At 36.5% G+C, this 22,717-nt stretch overlaps 1 protein-coding gene across 18 annotated transcripts in view; it reads left to right on the top strand.

Moving 5' to 3' along the window:
- The window catches only part of DTNB (dystrobrevin beta), a 251,457-nt gene that overhangs the window by 48,887 nt on the left and 179,853 nt on the right, over positions 1–22,717 (top strand). For all 18 annotated transcript variants that reach the window (XM_077843868.1, XM_077843882.1, XM_077843874.1 and 15 more), the window contains exons 5-6: positions 8,886–8,971; positions 19,822–19,976. In XM_077843868.1, coding sequence (XP_077699994.1) covers positions 8,886–8,971; positions 19,822–19,976 — 241 coding nt within the window. The remainder of the gene's footprint in view (positions 1–8,885; positions 8,972–19,821; positions 19,977–22,717) is intronic.

Below are 22,717 nucleotides of genomic sequence, written 5' to 3' on the forward strand. Positions count from 1 at the left end.
ACTCTTTCAGAAAAAAAATTTTTTTGCATATTATTTTGGTCTTATCTTACTGTTTCCTTTATATATATAATTTTTTTTTAAATAAAAGGCAAGAAAGGGCATACTTTTTCTGAGTGTTACTTTTCTCTTGCTTTTTTTCATTCTGAAAGTGAGGAGAGAGGTAGTTATAGAGACTTTGCTAGTCTATTCAGTACTTCCAAATTAATCTGATTAAGATCCTGATTTCATCATGTAACTTCTCACTGGAGAACCTTTCAGAATTCCCTGTGGTTTTTTTTTTTTTTTTTTTTTTTTTAAATATTTTATTTATTTATTCATGAGAGACACAGAGAGAAAGAGAGGCAGAGACACAGGCAGAGGGAGAAACAGGCTCCATGCAGCGAGCCTGATGTGGGACTCGATCCCAGCACTCCAGGATCATGCCCTGGGCTGAAGGCAGGCACTTAACCGCTGAGCCACCCCAGGATCCCTTCCCTGTGGTTTTTGAACGAGATGCCTACTCCTCAGTTCTAATAGTATCAGTCCTTAATTCCCTGCTCATGTCAAGGTCTAAGTAAGCTACTTGAGGCACTTTTCAATTTTTCCAACATGACATACTCATTCCTCCCTCTAACCATACGCACACAGACACACTCCAACCGCCACCCCATCAAGTTTTTACCTACTGTGTAGCTTTATAATCACCCCATTTTCATTCCTTTTAATAAAAATTATATCATTTTGACCTTAAATTATATAATGATCTGAGCTGCTTCATAAGTGTACAAATAAGATTGAAAGCCCTTCAGAGCAGAGACTCTACCTTATATTTCTTTGATTCCTCAGTAAAAACAATGCTAAATTCTTAATAAATATTTGTAAGGTTGAAATGAAAATTAGCAGGCATTCTGATTGTGATAAAATTGAATAATATTCTGATTTTGCTTGATTAAACTATTTGACATTTGCCAAGTGGATTCTTGATTTGCAGTTGATTATTGCATAATCCATTCACTGTGAAGTTCTGTAAATTAAGATTAATTTGGAAAATATGAGTTTCTGAAAATCAAAGAAATGTTATTACTTTTAGATACATGTGATAATTGGACTAGTAATAGTGCTTCTAAAGTAGAAGTCTATTTTTATGTGAGAAGTACTATTTTATGGTTGGTAGCATCCACAATTGCTTGCTAAAGATGTAGAAACAGCTTGTTTTCTTAAGTAAAAAATATTTCCTGTAGTCTTGTTTTCAAAAATATTAATTTTAATAGCAAGTTCTTATTAGATAGTTCACAGCTATAAACACCATCCAGATTAGGTTAGTTTAAATATTTTTTAAAAAATAGAATTTGAGACTTTGCTAAACTGAAATGAACAAACTCCTGTCCGGGGGCACAGGTGAGGATTGCAGAGGTTGCTGAAGGTAGCTGCATGTTAAAACATAACAATGTTTATTCAGGGTGACTCACTGTCTGCTTAGCTTGGCACAGAGCTAATCATGGTGTTTTCTCAGTATTGGATAATAAGAATTCTTTTTTAGAAGTCGTGTGCATGGTTTATTGTCAGACTGTAAAATGATAGGTCTATAGAAGTGAATCATGCAGGGAAGTCTGAGAAAGAGAAGCATGATGTTTCTTTTTGAGGGAGGGTGCTCCCTGGAGAGACCGTTTGGGTGGGGTTAAAATAACATGTTTCCTCTCTCTCATCATCTTCAACAAATACTACCTGTTTGTACTTTCATTTTAGTATCTTTATGTAGGGGTTAATATACACTGTTGTGTTTAACTTCTTAAAGTCATATTTTTTTTTTTTTTTGTATGATAAAACCCGGTTAAATATCTTCTCTGAATCCTGTTTGAAGGATACTGATTCTGGGATGAACTTGGATTTTCTATTGAAAGGACTGAAAACATGGATGTTGGTGAGGCTATGTATGCCATGGCCAGGGACAGCTAACTCTTCAGTTTTAAATGTAACTTGACTAGTGTATACAGATTAAATTCAGATGTCTGGTGGGAAGGATCAAGAATGAGTTTTTCCAAAAAGAAAGAATCAATTAGATAAAGGCCATAATCACAGGTTATTAGGGCACTAAGTGCCTGCAGTTCTTCTCTGCTGCCTCTGTAGAGGAAGACTGCAGGAACGCTAATGCAACACTAGAAAACACAGTAATAGTGACACTTTCCCTTTACTTTGTTTGGGGGTGGCTATAGGAAATTTTGGTTAGGCTTAAAGTAGACTGAGGAGCCTCAGTGCCAAGAAAAGCATTTAGAGCAGAGGAAAAAATGCTGATGTTTGGTTTACAAAGCAAACAGTTGAGAGGAAGGAGCTGAGATTCTATTTGAAGAGAAAAATAGAATTAACATGATTTCAGGAAGAATTCTGAGAATACCCCTTCACTAATTTATTGGGTGGTTATTTATGCTGAATTAGATTTTATATAAGTATCTTTAATAAGTATTTAAAATATCTTTAAATATACCATTTGTTATTTATATCAGTATTTCCTTTTGAAAGATGAGTAAACTTTTCGAGGGTTGAAACTCTGAACCTAAAGTTGTAAATGATGGTAAGCATTTTTAAGTAGGGAAGGTTAGTTCATAATTCCGGCCTGAACCTACAGCCTCATTTTGAGGATGCATAGTTATACACTTATAAACAGATTCTTTTTTTTTTTTTAATTTTTTATTTATTCATGATAGGCACACAGTGAGAGAGAGAGAGGCAGAGACACAGGCAGAGGGAGAAGCAGGCTCCATGCACCGGGAGCCTGACGTGGGATTCGATCCCGGATCTCCAGGATTGCGCCCTGGGCCAAAGGCAGGCGCCAAACCGCTGCGCCACCCAGGGATCCCTTATAAACAGATTCTTGAACATAAGGGCTCAGTAAACATCATTCCCAAATTTCTTTGTCTATAGGTCCTAATGATTCTTAATTTCAGATACTTCTCCTTTCCCCTTACTTAAAACACCCTCAACCTTGCCTATATATTCTCTTTATCCTATTGAGTTACACATTAACATATACATGCATATCCCCTCACTGTCAAATTAAATATGCATTGCAAGCACACATACATTTGCATACCCCAAAAGAGCATGCAGACAGAAGATCCATGGTGCAGTAGGTGGGAGATTATGTGTGGAGATTGCTCTGTAGCTCTTGTGAATGGGAAAATGGTTAGAAAGTAGATCTAAGAGATGACAAGTTGAGGGACCACACATTACTGATAGTAATTAGTTAAGGGGTGATGCACTCTTCTGTTAATAGTCTGCGAACTGCTTGATCTGAGACCAGCCATTGAGGTTATTAAAAATCCTAATGAGTGTAAAAGGTTACAAGTGCTAATCTAAGTCAATTGAGAAGGATAGTGTTGTCTTGTATTTGAATATAAGATGTTCTGAATCTAGAACTAATATTTGCATTAGAGCTGATTTAAAGAATGTTTAAATAAGGGATGGAGAGTGTTCCTAAAGCATTTAGAAGATTAGGAAAAAAGTGTTGTTTCAATGCTATTAGAGTAATTTTTACAAGTAAATTATCATAGTACCCACTAAGCCCTGCCATGTGGCATTTATCAATGGGTACTGTGGGTTAAGTCTTCAGTAACAGAATTGAGTTTGACCTGGCTCTCTTGCCAGTAGGTTGGGCTTTGCCACACTCTCCTGTTTGCATAAGTGGCATCAGTTTCTTCTTTGCAGCAAGAAGAGTTATCACTTTTTCTCTTTGAAGGAAGAACATGAGATTTGGAGCCAGAAAGTTATACAATCACAATATGATTAATTCTCTTTAATCTTTTATTATGTCCTTTGATTTATCATTACTTACAAAGTAAAAGCTAAAGTCTTAGTATTGCTTTCAAAGTTCTGTGTTGGTAGTTCTCAGCTCTGGATGCATATTAAAATAACACGAGAATTTTTTAAAAAATACCAAGCACAGTGTGGTGTTTAGGTATCTGAATTTTGGTGTCCACGTTCATGAGGGATACCGAGTTATCTTTTGTCGTAATGGGTTATTGTTTTTGGTATCAAAATTATGCAGGTCTCATAAAAGAATTGGGAAGCGTTTCTCCTTTTTTTTATTCCCTCAAAGAGTTAATATAGAAATGCAATTATTTCTTCTTTAAATGTTTAGAATCCGGGGCAGCCCTGGTGGCACAGCGGTTTAGTGCCGCCTGCAGCTCAGGATGTGATCCTGGAGACCCGGGATTGAGTCCCACATCGGGCTTCTTGCATGGAGCCTGCTTCTCCCTCTGCCTGTGTCTCTGCCTCTCTCTCTCTCTCTGTGTTTCTCATGAATAAATAAATAAATTAATTAAAAAAAATAAATGTTTAGAATTCACCAAGATATCTCTCTGCATGAATTTTCTTTTTTGGAGGCTTAAAAATTAGATTTAGTTTCTGTGTTTGAACACAGAAACTAAACTATGGGCCTCTTGAAGTTACCTTTTTCTTGTTTCATGAGCTCTAATGATTGGTGTTTTTCAAGGAGTGATTTGTGTCTGTCCAGTTCATTTAAGTTGTTGAATTTATGGACTTTATAATATTTCCTATTTCTGTCATATTTGTAGAATGCATGGTTGATAACTTTTCTTTCATTCTTGATATTGGTAATTTCTGTCTTCTCTCTCTTTTTCTTAGCTTGGCTAGAGATTTATCAATATTATTGATCTATTCAAAGAACCAACTTTTGGTTTTATTAATTTTTCTCGATTTTTTCTGTTTTTAATTTCATTGATTTCTGTTCTTAAGCATATATATTTTTTTCCTTTTGCTTGTTTTGGGTTTGGTTTGCTGTTCTTTTTCTAGTGTCTTAATATTATTGACTCGAGAACTGTCTTTTCTAGCATAAGCATATTTAATACTTATAAAGTGAAAAGTGCCCAGACTGCCATGCTTTCCTTTGATTGCCTTCTTTCTACTCTGGACACAACCAATGTTATTTTTTTCAACATCCTTTCACAGAATGCTATATAGCATTACAGCAATTATTTTGTTCCATGCTTTGACCCCCCTCCTTTTTTAAATTTAGTAATCTATCTTGGATATAATTTTTTATCTTTCACATATTATTTTTTATTCTTTTTATGAAGCATAAAGAGCCAGTCTTCTACTAATGGACATTTAAGGATAGGCCTGGGTCTTGGTATTTTTAGTATTTTTTTCTTTTTATGCATTTTTAAAAAAGATTTATTTATTTATGATAGACATAGAGAAAGAGAGAGAGCGGCAGAGACACAGGAGGAGCTAGAAGCAGGCTCCATGCCGGGAGCCCATCGTGGACTCGATCCCCGGACTCCAGGATCACGCCCCGGGCCAACAGCAGGCCAACAGCAGGCGCTAAACCGCTGAGCCACCCACGGATCCCCCTTTTTATGCATTTTATTATGAAAATTTTTATTCATGCAGTTTATATGTCTTAAATGTCTTTTAACCTGTGGGTTTCCCTTCACTTTTTTTTTTTTTTAAAGATTTTATTGATTTATTTGAGAGAGAGAGCACAAGCGGTGGGGAGAGGCAGAGAGAGAAGGAGAAGCAGACTCCCCACTGAGCAGGGAACCTGATGTGGGACTCGATCCCAGGACCCTGGGATCATGACCGGAACTGAAGGCAGATGCTTAACTGACTGAGCCACCCAGGCACCTCAGAAAAATTTTATGCATGCTGTTTATATATCTTAAATATCTTTTAACCTGTGTGTTTCCCTTCATTTTTCACCTTAAACCCTTAGCCTTATCCAGTCATGGTAACCCTCACTTTCCCAGGATTCATTTTCTAAACAATTTTTATTGAGAATTAGAAAATGCTGACAGAAATATACCTAAAATGAAGTACAGTGTCATGAATCACAGTGAAGCAGATGCCCCATGTGGATACTCTGGCAGCCGAGGGACAGAGTAGAGTGAGCACCCAGGAGCCCCTTGTGTGGTGTGTCTGTGTCACCCCTTCCCCTTCTCCCAAAGGTAATCAGTATCCTGATTTTTATGGAAACCTCTTCTTTTTTTTTTAATATTTCATTTATTTATTCATAAACACAGAGAGAGAGGCAGAGACACAGGCAGAGGGAGAGAGAGAAGCAGGCTCCATGCAGGGAGCCCGACGTGGGACTCGATCCCGAGTCTCCAGGATCACACCCCAGGCTGCAGGCGGCGCCAAACCGCTGCGCCACCGGGGCTGCCCATGGAAACCTCTTCTAAGATTAATTTTTACTTTCCCCTGGACAGTCTCACATCATGAAATCAGTGTCTGCAAAAAACATTTGAGCACGTTCACCTTAAAAAATGTTAGTAGCTGTGCATCCAGGCTTCATCTGCTTTTCGTGAGCACTTTCTCTTTGTTCTTGCTCTGCTGATCGTCAGGCATGCCGCCTCACACTCTGGACTGCAGGAATGTTCTCTCTTGTTGCTTCATCTTTCTGGGCCACTTCACTTCAGGATGGAAGCTGTATCCATCAGGGTTCTTAGCTGTAAGCAATAGAAAGCACCTCTGGCTAATCTGTTAAAAGAATATGCATGACCCACAGACTCTGAGAAGATTGGGAAGGTGGGCTTGATGAGCACACTGCCATGAAAAAGAATTTCAAAATTGTGTCACAAAACTGGTCTCATGAAGACACCTCCTCCACCTCTGTGGGGCACAGATATTGCTGCTTGTGTTCCCTCTACCACTGCCGCTGGGCTGTGGACATGATGTAGGAATCTCTGTCTCTGCTGCCTCAGGAAGCTGAAGATAACTCCTCCTGGTGTGGCTATCCTTGCAGTGGACTCTTTGGAGTCCCTGTTTTTAAAAGCTAATAGTTTTCTATTTGGTCTAGAGTGGGTGCATCTTGTTGGCAGAGCTTGTGGCATTGTGCCCATGTCTTAGTGTTGAAGAAAAATGGGAAAACAAATAGGTGAGGTTTTCTTTTTTCCCTTCTTCGTGCTTTGGCAATGGGATATGTATTTGTGTCATAAAAGAGGGCATGCTTGGGACACCTGGGTAGGTAGCTCAGTAGTTGAGTATCTGCCTTTGGCTCAAGGCGTGATCTTGGGTCTGGGGATGGAGTCCCGCTTCAGGCTCCCCATAGGTAATCTGCTTTTCCCTCTGTCTATGTTTCTGCCTCTATCTGTGTGTCTCTCATGAATAAATAAATAAAATCTTAAAAAAAGAGAGAGAGAGAGCATGCTTAAAAGTGTAGTTGGCATTTAGATGGTTGGTGACAAAAAGACATGTCACTGTAAAAGTTCTCTATCAGTCTTAGAAATCCATTCCTTTTAATAGTTGATGTTCTTTATAGCTATTTAATGTTGTTTATACAGTGCAGTAAGTATTTGACATAGACATACTCCTTATATGGCCAGGTGCTATTAAGATGTGGAGCAGTGTCTATATTTCTGAAGAACTATATATTTAAAAAAACCCATCTTGGAGCACCTGGCTGGGTCAATTGGTAGAGCATGTGACTCTTGATCTCTGGGTTGTGAGTTTGAGCCCCATATTGGGTGTAGAGATTACTTAAAAATAAAATCCTTAAAAGATAAAAATAAAAAAACCCATCCTAATTTTAGCTAATTGCATGGATTCCTGTTTTTTTCTTATGAATAAACTTAATGAGGGGTAGTAATTGAAAATCAGACTGTAACAAGTATTAGTATTTCCTGGAGATCTTTTCACTGAGAACCTTTGGGCTTATAGACCATTTGCCTTTTCCAGGTGTGATCTTACTGTTTACAAGTTTTGGAAAATGGGAGACACTGTTAGGATCCCATCAGTAAAGATAAATAGGATGACACTTGCTTTTCAAAACCAAGATGACATAGTTCTCATTATTTTAGATAAAAGATATTTTACTCTTACTATGAAACTTTATATGCACAAGCTTTATTATCTATCTATCTATCTATATCATCTATCTATTTTTAAAGATTTTATTTATTTATTCATGAGAGACACAGAGAGAGGCAGAGACATAGGCAGAAGAAGAAGCAGGCTCTCTGCGGGGGAGGGTGGGGGGTGGGGGGCAATGAGGGACTCCGTCCCAGGACTCCAGGATCACACCATGAGTCGAAGGCAGATGCTCAACCACCGAGCTACCCAACTGTCCCTGGGTAGGGACAAGCACAAGCTTTATAAAATGAACACAAAAGCCCATTGTTTGTTTGCATGTGATGACTTCAAAAACTGGCTAGTGAAGTTTTCATCTGCTGTGAAACCAGGGCATGGCAAGTGGATGGAGCAGTGGGCATGTGTGTCAGAGGGGCTTGCTGACATTGCCTTGGCTCTGCAGGTGGTGTGCAGTGTTATTTTGGATAATTCATGTATGTTCTATATTTCATCTTTCCAGTCGCTATAAAAGAATATTACTACCCTTTCCCCTTCACTTTTCTTACAGTGGTGGTATGGGAAGATCAGAGATAGATACAATCAAACTTCTTAGAACAAACACACAGTAACATAAGCTTGTCACAGTGAAAACAAAAAAGAATGTAATATAAAATTTTTATAGCACTGTGTACCCTGTAGGTTTAGTACATAACAAGAAACTGTCGTTATCACAATGGGAAGACACATTTCTGAATTATTCAAACCAGGTGGTGCCTCAGTTTTGAATACTAAAAACAACTCAGCTGTGAATTTCATGGGCTAAATTGATAGGAAATTTACTGCTGGTTCATCCATTTGACCTCTGTGTACATAGCCAATAGAAATTTCTTTACAGAATGTAAAGGTCCTTTCCAAATAATTCAGGTAGTTTTAATACTATCTACCTAACATACATGCGGCCTTAATTCTACAAAGGAAAAAAAAATCCAAGGTAATATTATAGCATATAAAGGTAGTTTACTAATTGATTGATATTTACTGATACCTTTGATTGGTTTTGTTATTCCATATAGCAATTGTTTCTAATATAATTTATTTTGCAGTGAGGGCCGAGGCAAGTTGACCGTATTTTCAGTTAAAGCTATGTTAGCAACCATGTGTGGTGGAAAAATGCTGGACAAATTGAGATGTAAGTACTCTCATATTATTTAAGAGATTGTATTTTCAAATCAGGACTTTTGAACAGTTTTAATGTTTTCAGAATTTTGGATGATGCTATATTGAACTTTTTTATTTTTACTACACATCACTTCGTAGCAACTGGCTCAGAGTATGTAAGTTATGCCACCTACTGTTGAGATGGAAAAACTGATTGAATTAATTTGTTTAGATTTCTTTTTTTTTTTTTTAATAAAGTAACAAAACTGAAGAGATTCAGAACGGTAATGTTGACCTTAAAAAGCCTTTTAAAAATGTTTTTCATATTATCAAAAATTTTGCTTGTAGATGATTATGTTGAGTGTATTTAGTTAGAAAATAAATTTGATTATTTTTACCAGTTTTGGTCAAAATTAGTCCTTTTTAAAATAATTCTCCATCAGGTGATATTTTTGTGATTAAACTTTTCCTTAGTAGCTTAGAGTTAAGCTCAGTTATTTAGAAATTTAGAGCCTGTTTTTTTGTTTGTTCAGTTATTTTTCCTAAATTTTTTCTTATTGTTGGCCATTTTGGCATTTTACTGTTGCCAAGATTAAAGACATTAAGATTAAATGACATCAGAGGAGGTAAAAAGTTATTTAAATTTTTTTGTTTATGGTTTTCATTTATTCATTCATTAGATACTAACTGCCTAAGGTATGCCAAGGCATACCTTAAGCATTGTGCTAAGTGCTTTACATATATTTTCTCACTGAATGCTTAAAATTTCTTTGAGCAGCAGGTGGTATTTTCTCCATTTTATAGATGAGTTAACTGAGGGGACGAAGCTAGGATTTCAGCTCAGGCTGTCTAGCTTCATAGCCCTGTTCTAAGCTATTTTGTTGTAGTCTATATACTAATCCTATAATGGGCGGCACATATGTGATGGATACAGTACACTGATCAGAGTGCCATGCTTCAAGTAAGAAACTCTGGCAGGTTTCAGGGAGGTGAGGTTGAAGTTGTGGGTTTTAATGAAGTGTTGAGATACCCTGTGAACTACTTTGTTGAAGAAACTGGGTCATCTGTCCTCTAGCATTTCTCATGGACTAGAGTTTGATGATTGCATCCCCATGATGTTCTTCTGTGTCCTACTGTGTCCTACATTTTTTTGTTTTAATTGAAAGATAGAGAGACTTGGTCAGGTTTAAGCATAATCTTTTGGGCAAAGTGACTTGAGGGGTGCATTTATTTTCTGTGCTTTTTCTTACCTGTTACCATGACATTGAAAGTTGGAAACCTGGATGACTCACCGGATAGAGATATAACTATTCTAAAGAAAGGTCTTAGATAATATGTTTGGTCAACTGTTATCTGGTTTATCTTCATTTCAAAATCAGCTGCAATGTAAAACAGTTTTAAGAAATATTCTTCTGGGTGTTTTTCACATGGTATCTCAAAATACTATTTGTTTAGACTGAAATTTCTTAGTATTTTCTTAATTCTACATGGTGTTTTTCTGAGGAAGATAATGTAATATGGATGAAATTATATTTCATTCAAACACAAAGAAAAAGTTGGAATTTTATCTGTTTTTAATGATGGTGACCTAAGTTAAAGACTATGCATTGCCATCTTTATTAGTACTGGAGAAAGTGGCTGAAAAACAGAAAATTGATGATCAAAACCGCATTGTAGGAAACTCTGGAGTCTGTAAGTTTCTATGATTAAATCTGCTACATTTAGATAGAGCAGGGATCTGGCACATAGTAAGTGCCAAAATTTTGCCAAATATCAATTGTTGATTGAGTATTACAATGACTGCAATTCTCTGTTAGTGAAAAAGTGCGAATTTTAGTATTATGTGAAGTGTGGAAGGGAACCAGGTGATGGCAGAGTTGTTTTGCTTTGTTTTGTTTTGTTTAACGTTGCTTTTGAACTTGTTGGAGGAACACAAGTGACCAGTATTCAAGAGGCACAAAGTATGTGTGCCCGGGCCAACATGTCAGTTTGCTCAGAATGCCAGCTCACTGCACATCAGATATGGATTGATGAGATACCAGCCATGCTAGGTCACTAATCACCATGTTTATATCATGCAGATAGATTTAAAATATGGTTTCCTTATCTTCTTCATGTTCAAAATTATAGTTTTCTTTACCATCAATAGCTCTTGTTTCATTATTTTTATGGTACTAATTATTGTGGCTCGAAAATGAGATATTTAACATAAGTAAAATTTTCAGATATTGAAGCCTATCTCCACTTCTTAATTTTAATCATCCAGAATGGAAACCAGTTTACATGTGGGCTGTCCGTCTTGTTTTATAGAGTTCACTGGTTATAATTTACATATTTTTCATAGCTCAGGGATGTCAAGTAATGCATTTGGGGCTCATTGTGAGGCCCTGTCTGGGTTGTTTGTCCCTTCTGATGTGTTTAGATGATGACTGCTTTCTCAGTTCTTGAGCTTTTTGTTGGTGGTGGTGCAGTGGTGATGGTGTGCACGTCCCCTTTATCACTGATAAATGTGATGGGATTATCTGAGTATCAGTCTCTACAAATCTCTTTGCTTCTAATTTACATTTAATGTAGAGAAAAAATAAGGAAACTTCTGAGCATTCATCTAAGGTATGAATGTAAGTAATGACTGGAGGTTTTGTAGTGTGATTGGCAATTTGGCTGCTGTAGGAATCCTTTTCTCCCTAGCTTTCCAGGGCCCAGCTGTGTCCTGCTTAGTTGAGATGGCTGAATAGTAGTGTAGACAAAAGTGAGCTAGAACGCTGTATGGTAACATCCAGTGACAGTTGACTGTTCACTTTCTTCTCTCTGCTTGCTCCACTGTTACTCCATCCTCCTGCTGCTAACTGCATTTTCTGCTGTTACCTCTGTTAACATCTCTTTAAATGAGGCTTTCCAATTTATGGAATACAACTTAGTGTTTCTACTTTCCTTCCTTTTATTTGGCTCTTTCTGCATTTTACCTTTTTTAAAATTTTTTTTTATTTTTATCTTTTTTTAAGATTTTATTTATTTATTCATGAGAGACACACACAGAGAGGCAGAGACATGGGCAAAGGGAGAAGCAGGCTCCCTGTGTGGAGCCTGATGCGGAACTCGATCCCAGGACCCCAGGATGACAATGTGATGCTCAACCACTGAGCCACCCAGGTGCCCCTTCTGCCTTTTACCTTTTTTAAAAAAATTAATTAATTTATTTATTCATTATACATATATATATATATATATATATATAGAGAGAGAGAGAGAGAGTATATATATATATAGGGGGGGGGGCGGCAGAGACACAGGAGGGAGAAGCAGACTCCATGCTGGGAGCCCGATGTGGGACTCGATTTCAGGACCCCAGGATCACGCCCTGGGCCAAAGGCAGGTGCCAAACCACTGAGCCACCCAGGGATCCCTGCCTTTTACCTTTTATTTTAGATTTTTTTTTCCTGAAATTTTCTTCCCTACCCCTTTTTGATTTGATATATTTTGTTTGCTTGTTTTAGGGTCAAGATAGCATTTAGAGCTACTTAACCAATATTTGTACTTTTAGCTTGAAACATTTTTTTTTAAGATTTTATTTATTTATTCATGAGAGACACAGAGAGAGAGGCAGAGACATAGGCAGAGAGAGAATCAGGCTCCTTGCAGGGAGCATGATGTGGGACTCGATCCCTGGACCCCAGGATCCTGACCTGAGCCAAAGGCAGACATTCAACTGCTGATGACATTTCTTTTATTTATTTATTTATTTATTTATTTATTTATTTATTTATTTAATTTTTTTTTTGACATTTCATCTCTAGCTTGAAACATTTCTTGATTAGGTTTTTCAGATTTCTCTTATAAAAGTTTCTGTCCCTAGGTAGCACTCATTTGTAGAAAGAGTTCACTGTTGTGGCCATTTAGGGACTATATCCTAGATTCACAGTTAACCTAGGGTCTGATTCTAAATACCAACGATTTATAATTAGAATACAGACTTTAATTATAAGGATGATCAAAACTCAGTAATGTCAAAAACCCTACAAATAACTCAGAGAACAAAATTTATAGACTGTAAAGCCCATTATTTATGATTTGTCATTTAATTTATGTGATTTATTTACTTTAATTCTGCTATTCATTTTCCAAGAAACTTAGTCTCTCCTTCAGAACTCGTCTGTCTTGCATTAAAAGATAGGAGCAGAATCATATAGTTTATTTCTAAATTCTTTAAAAACCTGGTGCTACCATTTTGAAGGACAGTCTAAAAGTATGTATCAGGAAGGCTGTAAGAATATCTGTATCTGTTGACTCAGTCTATTTCTTGAGTTTACCCTGAGGAATTAATCAGAGTGCACCCTAAATTTCATGTATGTTCGGGTTTTTTTAAAGATTAAAAAAAATTATTCATGAGAGATACAGAGAGAGAGGCAGAGACACAGAAAAGGGGAGGAAAAGCAGGCTCCATGCAGAGAGCCCGATGCAGGACTTCCTGGACTCTGGGATCACGCCCTGAGTGAAAGGCAGACGCTCAACCACTGAGCCACCCAGGTATCCCTTCATGTATATTTGTTATGACATTTTTATAATATGCAAAAACTTGAGACAGCTTTAGTGTCCAAAACCCAGAGCTTATAGTTCGGAATACCCACATGATTGAATATAATGTCCTCAAAGATGTGTTTCAGATCAAAATGCATCAATGTGATTTGGTTTTAGACAACAACTTGTTATGCACATAGAAAAAGTATACCAAAATGATAACCGGTATTTTTTCTGGGTTATAGCATAAGAATGTTTTTGTAATAATAATGATTTATATTACTTTCATTTTTGCATGTTTCTGACAGACCACACTTTGAGTAGCTGGAGAAAAGATGATCTGAGGTGCTGTTTTTGCCCAGAACTGGCAGCTCTCACTGACATTTCAATTGCTTGCTTCTTTGCTTTTGTGCTAGCAGACTGTAGAGGAAGCTGTCTTTTGCAGTTATAATTAAACAGATTCACCTGTTCAAAGTTTAGCCTCCTCTGCAATGGTCTTTTAACTGCCTGTCACTGCAGAGTTACCCTGGCTTCTTTATGCTAATCATCCCTTCTAGTCATTAGACAGACAAGACTATTTAATATGAATGAGTGATGTCCACATTTGCATTTCTCATATGACCAAAATGTTCTAGAACTGGAAGCAAGTAAGAGATAAGTCCTAAATCAGTATTTTATCATAAGAAGAAAAAGAAAAACAAACAAAACCAAGGGAGGCCTTGAAACTTGTCTGAAGCAGTTCCTGGCTGAGTCAGCTCTCGAGAGACCCAAAACGTGCTAACTCCCATCCTCCAGCCTCCCTCTGGGTTAATGAATGATGTAGGAATATTCATGAGTTTGGGAATAAAATATTCACTTGGATTTGGTTACATATAGGTATTTCTAAACATGCAGATGTATATACATGTTTTTGAGGGTTAGATTACTTAGTTGATAGAAAGATGATAGGTGATGAGAGTCAGTTACCTGGGAAAGCTAACATATAAAAGAAAATGGTATTCTGTTTATAGACTTTATTGTAGACAACCGTATTATCTTGCAAAAAGTGTGTGACTGGTTATGTGGGGAGAAGAAAAGAATGGATAGATGCAATGAGTAAAACCAGGCTCATTATCACCAGAAAAAGAAAAAAAATGGAAACATATGTGATGATGGTAAAATAGTAGCATTATTTTGCCATTGCACAGAGGACAGAATATTTTTTAAAGTGTGTATACATAAGCATTTAGGGACTCAGTTGTGGGTTTTTCACAAGGGAGAAAGCCTACATTTTTATCTGGAAACCACTAATGGGGAATTAGCATACCTTCTTTCAGAGGTATATAAGTAGAAAGAGAATTACTGAGGAAATTAACCAGTGTTCTGGGGAATAATTTAGACCCTTAATGCCTGAAGGGTTGAGGGCTTTATTTTTTTTTTATTTTTTTTTAAAGATTTTATTTTATTTATTTACTCATGATAGTCACAGAGAGAGAGAGAGAGAGGCTCAGAGACACAGGCAGAGGGAGAAGCAGGCTCCGTGCACCGGGAGCCCGACGTGGGATTCGATCCCGGGTCTCCAGGATCGCGCCCTGGGCCAAAGGCAGGCGCCAAACCGCTGCGCCACCCAGGGATCCCGGGTTGAGGGCTTTAATTAGAGGATTAGTTTAATTTTTATTAAATCTTATTGTCTTTTATTTATTTCTTTGGTGAGATCTTTTTATTTGTAGATAGTAAATCACATATTCATTGTTATACTTCATTTAAGATTTTAAAAATTAATAATTTTATACCGTTTTTCTTATGGATAAAAGAAGCCTAATCTCTAAAAAAAAATACTGTTGTAAACTAGTAACTCAGGAAATAATAAATAATTTCACTATGGCTTCAGTTTGGGGATCTAACAGTATTTCTCATTAAATCAAACAAAGAAACATGTTTCTGCTTGTTCTCTTGTAATTGTATTATGATCCTATTAAGTTATAGTTTCTTTTTTAATGAATCTTTAAAAAATATAACTCTGAATATATTATAGGACATGTTAACCAAGTGTAAAAGAAAAGAATACTTTTTTGAGGAGATGTTAGTCATTTTATGATCCAGTCACTCCCTTTCATTACTGAATGAGTCAGGTGTAGATTTGTCAGTGCAGGTATATACATTGGTGTTTTTGGGATTGTGAAACTGTGGATATGTGTATTTATGTACTTGGTAGCATCAGTTTCCCATCTTGAATATTTACACCATTTAGTTAGTGGGTATAGTGTAATAACTTGCCAGTTTATCACTTATGAATACATTGAGTGGCAACAAAAAACTTCACTAACGGTAGCTAAAACACATTGAGATTTATTTTTCTCATGTTAAAATGAGTCCAAAGGCTGGTAAGTCAGTTGGTGTAGTGACTTAAGGATGTCATCAGAGACTCAAGTTCCATCCTCTTCTGCTCTGCCATGTGGCTTTCCTCCTTCTGACCTTGTGATTGCTGGATAGGCCTTGCATTCTCTTTCCAAGCAGAAAGAAGAAAGCAGTGCCTCTCTCAGGAAAACAGAAGCATTCCCAGAAACCCACTTAGGGTTACATTGTGCAAAAGAAATTGGGAAGTTATTTATTTTTATTTATTTTTTTGGGGGGGGAAGTTATTTTTTTAAGTGGAGCACATCGCCATTCTCAACACAGGGCTCAGCTGGGGAGCAAGCAGGGGAAGATAGATACTGAGTGTAGGCACCTCTCCACACACTGACTCTTTGTTTTCATTCAGGTTATTTTCCTCATTATAAGAATAGCGCCCAGCTATCTAAAAATGAAGTCACTATGCGCTCCCCTCCTTAAGGGCATCCTTTATTCACATTATTGGTACCATCTTCAAAGCTCTGTATCTGCAGTCTTGAGCTGTAGCCCAATTCTCAGGTTCTCACTGCCTGCAGGAGTGTTTTACCTGGACATTTGCTGCTTGGTTCAAATATACTTATGTGCAAAGCTAAGTCTTTTTATCTTTAGTTTGTTTTTTTTTTTTTTCAGTCAGGATTGTCTGCATTTTACCATATTAGGAGCTTAGAATAATCCTAACTTCTTAAATTCCTTTATTCCAGAATCCAGCCAGCCATCAGTTGTAGTTTCCTTCACTGAAATGTCTTGGAGGTGACCCCCTCCCCCCACCCACTGTCATTGCTGAAGTTCAAACACTCACCACCTCATTTGTACATCATCCACAAGGTTTACCAGCTGACTTCTCCAATCCTGTTCTTCCTCTTTTATCATTCTGGGGTCACTAACAGTCAAATTTTATTAAAACTTAGTTTTCTTTTTTTTTTTTGAACTTAGTTTTCTTAAATATTTTCCCCCTATATAGAGTTTTTAAAACAAATTCAAAGTGCTTTCCTCTTTTAGAGATTTCTTTCTTTTTTTTTAATTTTTATTTATTTATGATAGTCACAGAGAGAGAGAGAGAGATTGAGAGAGAGAGAGGCAGAGACACAGGCAGAGGGAGAAGCAGGCTCCATGCACCGGGAGCCTGACATGGGACTCGATCCCGGGTCTCCAGGATCGCGCCCTGGGCCAAAGGCAGGCGCCAAACCGCTGCGCCACCCAGGGATCCCCTAGAGATTTCTTTCATACTAGATACTTATTCTGTCTTTATTTCTCAATCTAAATTGTCTTTCTTGTTGAAGAATTCACTCAGTATACTGTCTCCCGCTTATCTGCTAACAATTGCAAGTGGTCGTGGAGAGTTTCCTCCTCTTCCCTGATTGTGTCCCCAGCCCCCACCTCCAGCATGTTTCCATTCTCATCATTCCAAGTTCTACCTTTTAAGGCCTAGCTTCTAAATTATTTTCTTTTAGAACTTTCTTTGACAGTTCCTTCCTATGTGTTTTTGTATCTGTTCTAAACTACATTTTGAAGAAGCTATGTGGTATAATGAGGTTTCTTTGGAGCTAGAGAAGTATAACTTTAAATCTTAGCTACACAGCAACTTTTTAGCCTTAAGCAAGTTAACCTTTCTAATCTAGTTCCCTTTTCTTTGAAATTTAAATAATTATGTGTACACACATATACCTTTTTGTGAGTGTAAAATGAAGTAACATTTAGTAATATATGTTAGTACTTAGTATTAGGAATTGTTGCTTGAAAACAAAAACCCAGGATAATAGTATCTTGAAATTGAAGTTTATTTTTCTCTTACATAAAAGAAGTCCAGGGTTAGGAAGTGTCCAGGGCTGATAACGTAGTTCATCTGGGACCCAGGCTTTCTCTGCTTTTGTTTTCTTTCATCTCCTAGAGCCTAATTTCTATATCAAAATTATAATTACCTAAAAAAAAAAAAACCACGAAAAACCCCAAAATTATAATTAGTTCAAGGTGGCTGCTGGAGCTCTAGCTATCATAACTACATTTCAGATAGCAAAAGGAGGAAGAGCATGAGGAGGGAAAGGAGGCCTGCTTTTCAGCTTAGCTTTCTTTAACTAGCCTTCCTGGAAGTCCTTCAAACCCCTGCTAATGATAGTCTCATTGGCTGGCACTTAGTCACATGACCACCACTTGCTAAAAGGAGGCTGTAAATTTTAATCTCTCAGTTGTTGGTACACTGTTGCACAAAATAGAATGAATATTCTATTACTAAGAAACAAGGAGATAATTAACGTTGAGTGGCTACAGGCAGCCTCAGCCATAGTTACTTGTGGTAACCCTGTGGTGCTTGACAAATAGGCTTAACAAGTATCTTTATGTCTCTCTATTATTTCTGTTCTACTTAGTGTCAACTTAGCACTTTATTCTTCTTTGCTTCAAATATATCTTACTTTTTCAGGTACATTGAAAGTTTCTAAGTGGACAAAGACTGTATATCATAATTCTTTGTTGTGTTTCACAACACCTAACAGAATGCTTGGCACTTGGACCATGTAGTAGGAATTTAGTATGTATTTGTTAATTGATTTTATTTTTTACTAGGACCATAGTTTTTTTTGCCTCTCATTGAATCTCCCCACCCATCATGAGTATTTAGTACTTATTCTTCAACTACAAAGTAGCAGCTGTCTAGAGAGGATGTACTTGAGATTTTCATTTCTTTTTTTTTTTTTTTTTGAGATTTTCATTTCTTTGATAATTTCCTGCTTTCTCTTGCCTAAAAAGTCTGTGGAGTTGATATTCTAACACTTTATCTTTCTTGGGTTAATGTATTTAAAATGGATTTGTTATATACCTAGTGCTTCAAGATAAATACTTCAAATTAAACCTAAGGAATAATGCATATTTGTTTGTAGTATATATCAATTACGTATATATCTCTAATATACTTATTCATTATGCATATATAGAATAAGACTTCAAAATGCCACTTTTAGCAAGGCCTCAGGAAATGATTTTTCTGTGCATATTTAATTCACTCATTTGTAAGGAAACTCAATAGTTTGAAAAAAAGCTTAGGTCACATTTCTCTGTCACACTGATTTTGAGTTGCTAGTGATTTTTCTTTTTCTCCCCAACCATGGATGAGAAGACAGGAAGAACTAACTGGAGAGAGGAGACTCTTTCCAAGAAGATAAAGAAATAGTATTACTAGAAAGTTCTTTCCCATCTGCTTGAGTCAGACTTTATGGTAAAAATAAGATGTTACGGAATCAAAGTATCTTGGGATAGAAGAGTTTATAGGAATTCTTTTTATTCCATTTTGGTACTCACTGAATGGGGTATTTTTTTTTTTTAAGATTTTATCTATTTATTTATTTGAGAGCGAGAACAAGTTGGGGGAGGGACAGAGGGAGAAGCAGGCTCCCTGCTGATCAAGGAGCTAGACATGGGGCTTGATCCCAGGACCCTGGGATCATGACCTGAGGTGAAGGCAGAAACTTAACCAACTGAACCACCCAGGCATCCCTGAATGGAATATTTTAAACATGCTTTATGCTTCTTTCACAGGTATACATTATATTATTAGCATATGAATATACAAATATGATACAATTTCATACCCCCTTTAACCAGTATGCTAAAATATTCACCCAAACATGCATATGTCTTATATAAACACATATAAATGCTAAGAGAGAAAAGTTATGCTGCTACAAATTCTTCTTAGAACAAAGTTAGCTATAAATAAAAAAGAGTTATATATCATTCATTACACTCAAAGAGTAGGAAGTAGACTTATATGAGTGGTTATTTGGTTTGATGTTTAGATATATATTAAGTGGGTGGGAGATAGGGGCTTGGACAGTAAAGTAACTATACAATGTTAATAAGAATATATATTAACGAAAAATTATAATAGCTTTATGATACTTTTTAATTGATACTTTTTGACTGGTGTACAAATGACAGAGTCATTTATTTATGAAAAGTTGATATTTCTTTCTAGTTTGACTTTATTTGGTTTTGTTCTCATAGATGTTTTCTCCCAGATGTCAGATTCCAATGGCTTAATGATATTTAGCAAGTTTGACCAGTTTCTGAAGGAAGTTCTGAAGCTCCCAACAGCTGTTTTTGAAGGGCCGTCTTTTGGTTATACAGAACACTCAGTCCGCACCTGTTTTCCCCAGCAGGTAAGAACAGTTTTGTAAAATCTAGGACTAGGAGAGCGCTCATTTATCCCTCTACCTTTTACAGATTTCACCAGGTTGCTTGTAGTCTAGGGACATAAAGGGGAGGAGAAAGAGCTTTATGTGGGGGGCGGGGGCGGGGGGAGACTGAAGAGGGTGGATAAAAAATTTACCTGAGAATTTTGGTTTGGGGGAGAGGGGAGTCTTTTCTGAAAAGTGATAACATAAAATATTTTAAATTACTAACATTTTAAAGAAAAATGTTTGAGATGAAATGTTTATATTATTGCTGCTGGACATTTATTACTCTCCTGAATGAGATCTTTAAACTGTGAGACATAGGAATTTTGGCATAAAACTCTACAATACTGGACCATTTTTTCCTGAGCACCAAAGATTCCCAGCTGCCAGCTCAGAATCCCTCAAGGGCACACTGCTGTTTTCATATGAAGGAAAGACAGATTGGGTTTCCTCTTTATTTGTATGTCCTTCTGCGATCCTGCCCTTGAGGTTGAATGTGTGAATTCCTGAGATCTTAACTGGGCCTCAAATGACTCAGAGCACAGTGGATGCTGACTGTAGCTTCATTTATTCAGGGAGACATGAGATAAAAGGCACTTCATGCTAAACTTAGAAAGTTAGGGAAAGTGGGAAATTAAGAAAAAGTCTGTCTTTAAACTAATGAGTAAGAGAATAAGTAGGATATTGACATAGTCTGAAAGTATCTCTCCATAAGATATTTATTAATTATAAAAGGAAATATAGTAACCTTAAAAAGTTACTATGTTATAGTAGAGAAACCTCTTAGATCCACATTAACCAAGTGATCAAAGACCCTATCACCAGTAAAGGGGACACACTGATGTCCCTGCCAATCAGGAGGCAACACAGGAGGATGCACTGAGAAGCACCCAGTACCACTGCTTTGGTACATGGGCCAGAAAAGCACAACCTAAGTCTCATTTTCCTTTTTTCCTCTCCATTTTTTTTTTTTAAAGATTTTATTTATTTATTCATGAGAGACACACACAGAGAGAGAGGCAGAGGCACAAGTAGAGGGAGAAGCAGGCTGCATTCAGGGAGCCCGACATGGCACTCGATCCCAGGTCTCCAGGATCATGCCCTGGGCTGAAGGTGGCGCTAAACCACTGAGCCACCTGCGCTGCCCTCCCCTCCATTTTTTCTGTTTGATTTTATTTTTTACAGTTTTGTTGAGATGTAATTGACATACAGCTTTTTTTTTAATTATTGGTATTCACTTCAGAAACTTGAATCCACAGATATAAGCAGTATATTACCAGAAAGTTACAAGTAAACACAGATTATACATGCAAATTTCTGTTCACAAAGGTCACATGTGCAGGTATATGAATTAGAAGCGTGCATCTAGGGCACTGAGGTAGCACTTGCCGGGATGAGCACTGGGTGTTATTCTGTATGTTGGCAAATTGAACACCAATAAAAAATAAATTTATTATTAAAAAAAAAACGTGCATCTAGATTATGGCCAAACTGTTTTTAAAATGCAGAAATGTAAAATTACATCTTGAAATATGAAAAGATGATCTACACACTTCAAAAATCAAATGTTGCTTATACCAGATGTATGACAGCTACAGGATTCAAGTGACAAGCAATAAGATCTCAAGAAATGAATACTGCTCAAAGAGAACGGGAATATTTTTACATTTCACTGAAAATACATTGACTGCTAGAATACAAAATCTAGCAGGAAGGGGGAAAAATTACAAAAATCTAAAGCCATTTGGCCATTTAGAGTTAAGAATTCATATTTATCTGAATTTAGGGGAAAAAATTACAAAAGTCTAAAGCCGATTACTTAGTATTTCTTATTACCTAAACAACAGCATGACATTAAAAGAAAACTGCACCTGCTTTTTAATTGCCAATCTCATATTAGTGAAAATCTCCAAATAAAAAGCAACCAAAAAAGCTTCAAACTCCAAATGAAAAGTCTGCAAGGCTCAGATTAAAATGTGGAATGTTTCAGATAAAAGTAATAAAAATACAGTTGGTTTTGTTCTTTATTGAATGGAATCAAAAGTATAAGGTGTACAACGTAATGACTTGGTGTTTGTATATATTGCAAAACAATTATCCACAATAAATTTACTTAACATCTATTTGGCCTGAGTCTCATCTTGAGGAAACATCTGACAAGTCCAAATGAAAGGATTTCTACAAAGTAACTAGCTTGTACACTTTATAAATGTCAATGTCATGAAAGACAAAAAAAAAAAAAAAAAAGACTGAGCTGTTCTACATTACATGAGTCTAAAGAGAGAAACATTCAATGCAGTTTACAATCTAGGTTTTTCTTTTGTTATGAAGGACATTATTGGGACATATGAAAAATTCTGGATAAATTTTGTAGACTAGATAATAGTATTTTGTCAATAAATGTTAATTTACTGATTTTGATACTTGTATTAAGTTATGTAAGAAATATCCTTGTTTTAAGAAATATGATCTGAGGTATTTAAGGGCAGAAGGGTATCTCTTCTGCAGTGTTAACATTTAAGGAATCTGGGTAAATGGGAATTTTTTTGGTAATCTTACAGTCATTCTATAATAATAGAAATAATTCTAAAATTACTTACAAATAAGTTAAAATATAGAAAGAACAAATCTAAAGGTTTGAGAACTGAAAATACATTGTAAACTAGATCCTCCCACCTGTAATATTTTGATTCACAAGAGCCAAAAACAAATACACATATATT

This window comes from Canis aureus, chromosome 12, assembly GCF_053574225.1.
Source record: "Canis aureus isolate CA01 chromosome 12, VMU_Caureus_v.1.0, whole genome shotgun sequence".
NCBI lineage: Eukaryota > Metazoa > Chordata > Mammalia > Carnivora > Canidae > Canis > Canis aureus.